Source organism: Akebia trifoliata, chromosome 16 (genome assembly GCF_017979445.1).
Source record: "Akebia trifoliata isolate Shusen 1 chromosome 16, ASM1797944v1, whole genome shotgun sequence".
NCBI classification, from domain to species: Eukaryota; Viridiplantae; Streptophyta; class Magnoliopsida; order Ranunculales; family Lardizabalaceae; genus Akebia; species Akebia trifoliata.
Window position 1 is genome coordinate 26,319,485 of NC_141390.1, and position 7,716 is coordinate 26,327,200.

At 34.0% G+C, this 7,716-nt stretch overlaps 1 protein-coding gene across 1 annotated transcript; it reads right to left on the reverse strand.

Moving 5' to 3' along the window:
* Nucleotides 1–2,485: 2,485 nt before the first annotated feature.
* Nucleotides 2,486–3,836, reverse strand: LOC147383091 (F-box/kelch-repeat protein At3g06240-like). Its single transcript, XM_086428505.1, has one exon. The coding sequence runs from the start codon at nt 3,716–3,718 to the stop codon at nt 2,531–2,533; it is 1,188 nt and encodes a 395-aa protein (XP_086284631.1). The 5' UTR covers nt 3,719–3,836; the 3' UTR covers nt 2,486–2,530.
* Between the last annotated feature and the right edge of the window lie 3,880 nt (nt 3,837–7,716).

Genomic DNA, 7,716 nt, shown 5'->3' on the forward strand with positions numbered 1-7,716 from the left:
GATGTACAGTTCTTCATTTTGGTAAATGATCGATATGTCATGCATGTTTTGGTAAATTTGCCTAAAATTAAGTCACTTTTAATGAATCAATATTGCATTAATAATGGTGAAGATGTCAAATAGAACAGGAAAAAAAAAAAAAAAAACTCTACACAATAATTTCACCAGGACAAAAAAGATTAGAAAAATGGAGAAAAATGAGGCTCTCCAAGTATATCCTTTCCCCAAACCAAATCAGTAGAGCATGGATCTCAAAATTCCTAATACTTTCACTGTGGATCATTCACTGACTCATATGTTGATCTTTTGTGTGAAGCCCTTCATTGGTTAAGGGACCTAGAAAGTTAAGAATTTTAGGATTTCAAACCAGAAAATATATATTCCAACACCATTTAGTTTAAAAAAGTGGTCCTTGTTTCAAAATTTTTTTTTTTGTTTTTTACTTTGGCCACATGCCAACTACCCTGCCATGACAACAGTTAAACATAGCCACTCTTATGTGGAGGGGCATATAGAAATTCGAAAGTTTCAAAATTTGATTTCGTAAAGCAACTTTTGTTTCACTAATACGAAATATGCCATTTAAGCTTTCTTACATGGTAGGTCAACGAACTTCCTCGTTATTTAACTAATGCAAATTTATATTTATTTGAAGGGAATGTTGATTATTATTACCTGTCAATTAAGACTAATGCAAATTTATATTTATTTGAAGGGAATGTTGATTATTATTACTTGTCAATTAAGTCTGTCACTGTAACAAAGTGTTACTCTTTTTATTTATTTATTTATTTTTTATTTTTTAAATCAGAATTATATCCCTCGAAAATAAGCTGAGATCCTTTATCAGCTTTTATATATTTGCTATTATAACGAGAGAAGGCGGAATAAGTGTTTATTTACACAAAAATTTGGAAGACACCCCAACTTTTACATTTAACCTCACCATTATTAAGGTCATTTTTGACAAAATAAATAAAATTTCAATACCTTGATCATTCTATAAACATTAACGAAGTACATTTTTAACTTTCTAAAATTACAAAAATATCATTTTTATTATTTATCTACAAAATCACCTTTATTAATATTTAAAATTAGGAAATAACATTAAACATATTAAATGAAAAAAAAAAGATGATATAAAATGTGATTGTCTATTTATGATTTTTTAAATAATTATAAAAATTTAAGTCATGTATAATACATGTGGGTTAGCACATGCCACCTACTAGTTTTAAAGAAAAGGATGGGTCCGTTAAACCCAAGCTTAGCTATAGACACCCCACTTCGCCTAAATCGAGCCCGAGGCTTAGCTATAGACACCCCACTTCGCCGAAATCGAGCTCAAGAAATCTTCTGGAAAAAGGTTTTGACCCAAGAATTTTTCACTAAGGGGATTAAGGCCCATCAAGAAAAGTTTAAACCCTACGTGCCTTTCCAGTTAGGCCAAACCTAACATGTTCGTACCTTAGGTATGGACATGCAATTTTTTTGACTTGTCCCCACCTCACATATAAACAAATTTACTTTCTTTTTTTTTTTTTTTTTTGCCTATCCTCACTTCACCTACAGACCAAGAATTTATCCTCACTCTACCTACAAACAAAACAAAACCATTGTGTGGAGACCATTCCACTTTTTACCCGACTAACCACTCTTTTTCTTAGGACCAGAAGGCATTTTGCCTTTTTAACTTTGATTTAGCTTCGCATAATACTTTACCATTGGTTTTAATGTAATTGTGTCAAGTCTGTCATCTTTAACAAATAATTTCAATGCATTAGATACCCAAATTGAACAAAGAGAGATGCTTTAAGAAATACAAATCATACAAGATGACATAAAGAATATTCATTGTTGGATCACAAGTGGAACCTCAACCTTGAGAGAGACAAACACTCGTTTGAGTGGTAATTGAGCATAAGAAAAATGGAGAAATTCTACCTTATATAATGCTAAGAAAACAGATTTAATTAAACCAATAAAATTAATATAAAAAAAAACAAAAGACAAGATGCAATCACACAATGAAACATAGAGATTTTACGTGGTTCCCTCAAGATTGAGGTATGTCCACGGATCACACCGATTTCAATATGAAGAGAAAATTCATAGTTACAAATTATAAGTTTTTACCAAAAATGAGAAATCTAACTAAAGTTTTGCATAATATTAGTGAAATTACCAAAAATACCATTGGGAAAATTTTCTTTTGGGGGCTGCTAGTCCCCCTCACATCCCCCAGCAAGCTCAACGCTAAGCTTGACCAGCGTGAACACGTGGCTTGATTTACAGTACCTCATTGTTGACCAGTACTCTACAAACCACAATATATAACAATTGTAGTGGCTTAAACAACCCGGGGCATAATGCATGAAGAAGAATCATTGAAACCAACTCTATCAAACATAAAATAGATTCATAATTTAGCCCTTTTTAATGAACCAATACTGCATTAATAATGGTGAAGGTGTCAAAACAAATGAAAATAAACCTCGAAACATCAGTTTCATTGGTGCAAAAAAGATTAGAGAGAGAGAGAAAAACACAACTTATTTGACAACTTCTCATTTAGCTTCATGTTGTTCCCTTCTATTTGTTTTTGTTCCACATAAGTTCCTGATTTGAGTGAAACAAGGCTCTCCACGTACTTCACGGCCCCAAACCCAACCCAAATCGGTAGACCACATATCTCAAGATTCGTAATCCTTTCACACTTTGGGTCATACAAAACTAGATATTCACCATCGTTTACCATTAGAATCTCACCATTCTTGGAAAAACAAAGTGGCCTTAAGTAATGATCGAATTTAACTGTTTGTTGTGTAATTGTGAATAATTTAACCCAAGACTCCTTCACACCATAATTCTTCATCACCCATAACTCAACACTAGGATCAACATTAAGATTGCTAAGATTATTAATTATGCTCAGGCATCCTCCTAATACCCCCAAAATCATGTAAGAGCACTCATCATCCACATAGTCCGGCTGTGGCACCTCTCTGTACTCCTCAGTCCCAATATCAAACGAAACAACTAATTTCTTCCATAAATGTGATTCGGAATAGTACTGTACCACAATCCAATGAAGAGTCCCATTTACAATTACTGCTGATGATCTTTGATCATAAAAATGGTTATAAGGAATACGTCGTTGGCTTGTTCTCCATGAATTTGTTCGTAATTCATAAATTTTGACGTCTGTAGAAAGATGATTGAGATGACGACACTTAAAATACCCGATTCTTACCACCTTGTAATCATCAAGGATGGGATCGTAACCAAACCCATGTATAGAGTTAGACAAGCAGCACCAACAATTCAATTCGACAGGCGTCAGTGTGGGTAATTTCTTGTATTCTTTGGTACAAGGATTCCAAAGACAAATTATATCTTGATCTTTGCAAGGAGTAAAACATATTAATCCATTACAAGAACCCAGAAAATAAACCCAATATTCAATTGGGTTTTTGATCTCAAGAACTTTATTACATGATTCATCATCAAAATCTATAGAGAAGAGGGAATCACCCTTATTAATGAGAATGAGATTGTCGGTTTCAGTTACTCGACTGAGGTGCTGTTTAACAAAACTAGGATCTCTAATTGAATTGCACCAACGCTTGCATACGCACCTGCATCTTAAAAGAGACTTCGCAGGAAGCCATGAAAGGATATCAAACAATAAATCTTGTGGGAGCAGATTCCACATCGCTGCTGCTGCTACTGCTACTCCTCTTCTTCTACTACTACTCTTCTTCGCATAAGTTTAAGGTTTATGAGAGACGAACGGCATCTTATAAAACTATAACAATCCTAATTCATAAGTAAAGCAAACTCTCCTAATATTTAGATAGAATCTATCGAGATTTGATAAGAGTTGCGATGCAGAACGATAAGTTAATTTCGGTAATTTAGAAATAGAAATACCCCTCTGTTTTGCTGAATATTAGAGATAACCCGCTATGTTTTGAAATTGATAACATGCATCCCTTGACTTCAGTAGTTTAAATAGACTGAGTTGAAAAGACTCTAATGCCCCTCATCTGTAATCTTTAATCAAAAATCCAGATTTTTTTTTTCTCCGAATCAGTCATCTTCAACCTCTTTTGGATAAATTTTTTTTACTATCATCATCTATTTTAAGATTGTATCTACGTTTTAAGCATTCAAATCTCATGGAAAAATACAATTTTTGAGGAAGTATAAAATAATAAAATTTAGGATATTTTACAAAAGGAGGTAAGATAAAAAATGATAGATGAAAATAATGTTGAATATATTAAAGTTATCTTAGAAATTGAAGAATCTGAAGATGACGATTGATTTTGGAGAAAAAAAATTTGAGTTTTTTAGCTAGTGATTAAAGATAAGAGCATATGAGTCTTTTCTCTTTAGTCTATTTAGAAGACTGAGGTCAAGGGATGCATATTATCAATTTCAAAACATAGGGGGTATCTCTAATATTCAAGAAAATATAGGCGTATGTGTAAATCACCCCATAAGTTATAGAATAATGATGAATGCGCGCTCTCGGTACGTGGTTGGTTAGGCAGCTGACGTGGCATGGACACAGATTACATATCTTTTTCCTATGTATCCTGATGAAAACAATCTACGATTCTGTTACCTTGACACGTGGCACATTTTTATTGGAGTTCTAATACATTGGGCTGCGTGCCCGGCTTGGTTAAGAACCTAGGTGTTTCAACTCCAATGAAAACGTGCCATGCAGAAACCTTACTCTTATTATAGGAACGGAACACCGCATTGGATCTTTATAAATCAGGCTATTATGACTAAATTTGTAAGATATCCAATCTTACTCAGAATTGTTGGGCCCACATGAATGATCAAATTAGCAATCTAACATCACAATCTTCTAGATTTCATGGAAAAAAGGATTCAAAAGTAGAAAACTCAAAAAACAAAACCTTTTTGAGCTTGATAATAGGTGTTGAAAAAAGACAATTATTGAACTCCCAAATTTAAAATTAAAATTCAATCATGAAAATTAATTTTTTATTAAATATTTTTTCAAAGTTTTTGAATTTTTTCATTTATAACTCTGGCATCATATCATGTTTTTGGATGCCACGAATTGATGCATTAGAATCCACTCTAAGATATGTTAAATAACAAATTAATTGTATAGATTTGAATTTTATCACGTGGATTATAAACTGAGCACGTGGCATACTCGAAAACCATAGATCTTCTCTCCTTGGGATACAAAACTGAACTTTTTTTATGGGGAACTGCACTTCTATATACTGAGGAGAGCACATTGACGGTTCTCAAGCCTATCACGTCAGGTAAGTCAATTGAATTGCCACGTGCCCAGATTATCAACACTCTTGGAGGATAGTGTAATGATTTTCTAACTTAATGGCCATGACAAACTAACTCAAAAACTCACTGTGGCATGTGCAAGAATCGTAAACTTTTTCCCTTGCCATCATGGTTTTAAAACTCAATTTTGTGTCTCGTCTCGTCCATGCCTAATATTGAGTTGTCTCGAATGAGTTTTCCGATACGTTTGAGACGTCTCGTCCAAAATTTTCAAAAATGAACGTAAGGTATTGAATCTCATTCTAAAAATTGACTTGTGCGTCCGTCTTGTTCATGCCTGATATCGAGACTATTCAGGTGATATGTCTCGGTATCGGATGAGTTTTGAAACCGGCCTTGCTCGCTATACCATCATCTTTAAGTTTCCTAAACTTTTCATGCTTTGTGTGATATTTGCTTATAATTTCATCATTATTGGTCAAGCGGCCTGCAAAATAGCCCAACTATTTGGTCTATGTATAACTACAATAATCTGCGTGATTTGGCTGTGGCACAAAGCGGTACTTCTCATTCCCAATATCAAAAGCAACGATTGACCTCGATAAATTAGATGCACGATCTCGATTTTGATTTACAACACAATGAAAAGTCCCATTCACAAAGACACGATGCTTCTCCATGAATTTGTGCTTAATTCATAAATTTTAACTTCTGTTGTATAACCCTTGACACCATTAGGACCAAAAAGGTACATAATTCTTACAACCTTGTAATCGTTGACACCACATCATTTTGTCACCTTTGTGTCACCCTAGCACGACTCAATCCATTAATATGCCCTAGAGATAACATTATTAACTACTTTTTCCTGAAAAAATAATAATAATCAAAACAGGAAAAACTAAAAGTAAATCATTCATCATTTTGTGAAGTAACACTATAGTCTAAGAGACAAAAATACATAGTTAAAAACTTCATTCCATCAATCCTCCATGCATATCATAGACAATCTCAAGTTCAAAGTCATCCATTACAACAGCAATACTCCTCCTTTGCTCCACTCCAACTTTCCTGTTCAACAATCCAATTTTCAATGTTAAAGCAATGGGAAACATAGGCATGAACTGGTTTCTTGGGCTGATTGGATTATCATAAAAGCTAATATGGCATTAAAAATGATTCTGTTGCCTGCCAATGGGATATGGCAACCTGAAGAAAGATTAAAATTACCCATTGTATAATAGAGATTTTCGAAAGAGATGAGAGAGATCACAAAAGCATCGACACTATATTTCAGTGCTTTCTGATCAGGTAGCAAATGAGGAGGGTTATAATTAAATCTCCTGAAGGCTGGTTAAAATTAAACGTGGATGGCTTGAGTTTATCTAACCCGGGTGATGCTGGAGGAGGGTTTATTGTTCGTGATACATAACTAGAAAACAGAAACATTACTGCAAAATCCAGATAAATTTTTTTCATATATTCAAACATAAGACCAAAAGGGGGATTGCATGAACAAACTTTCCCTTTTACGTTTTTGTGAATATTTGAGATACCTCTTTTTTCTAAATTGATGATCCACCACCTTGACCTTAATTGGTCTTCTCTTATGAATGAATGAAAAATGACATGGATGCACTCATCACCATCGTCCTCCTTCTCATCATAATCAAGAGATGATTGATTTTGGGAAGAAAAATCTAAGATTTTGAGGATATTTTTCATTAATGAGAGAAGACATAAATCAAGGGCAGGTCACCAATTTGAAAACATACAAGGTGTTCCAAATATTCACCAAAACATGGAGGGGCCACATGTCATGTAAACAAGGGTGTTTTTCCAAGCAACCTCGAGAGTTCCATAATCAAATCCAAAATGAGCCCCAAACTTTAGAAAGTAATTTTAAGATAAACACCCTTAATTAATTTTTGGAGTTATGTACACATCAGGAAAGTTACATAAAAGAGTGTTGATTTTGTAACTCAACATGACAACGAAACTCAAAAACTCAACGACGTGGAGGGCACATTCTCATTTGATGATAAGGTCTACCTGGCATACTAATCCACGTCATTCTCCGCGTTAGCATCGTTTTTATAAAAAAATAAATAAAATCCTGTTTTTATTTCAACTGAAAAAACTATCATTTCCCTTTCGAAAATCAGTCAAGAGAGCTTTTGGTGGAGAAGAAGAAGAAAAGGTTTGCCAGGTTGTGTTTTACCCCCTTTGTTCGAGTTTTGCCCCCCCTTTGTTTTGATCTTCACCCCCTTTGTTTGAGCTTCAATGAGTTTTTGTTCTGATTTTCACCTTGGTGGAGAAGATGATTGAATCAAGAAGGGGACGCTGATACAATCAACTGATTTGAGTGGAGAAGATGATACAGAGATTTGAGTTTCGCCCATTTGTTATTATTATTAT

What these genes read in the sequence shown, in the direction of transcription:
- LOC147383091 (XM_086428505.1), bottom strand. Translation starts at nt 3,718, where the DNA reads ATGTGGAATCTGCTCCCACAAGATTTATTGTTTGATATCCTTTCATGG.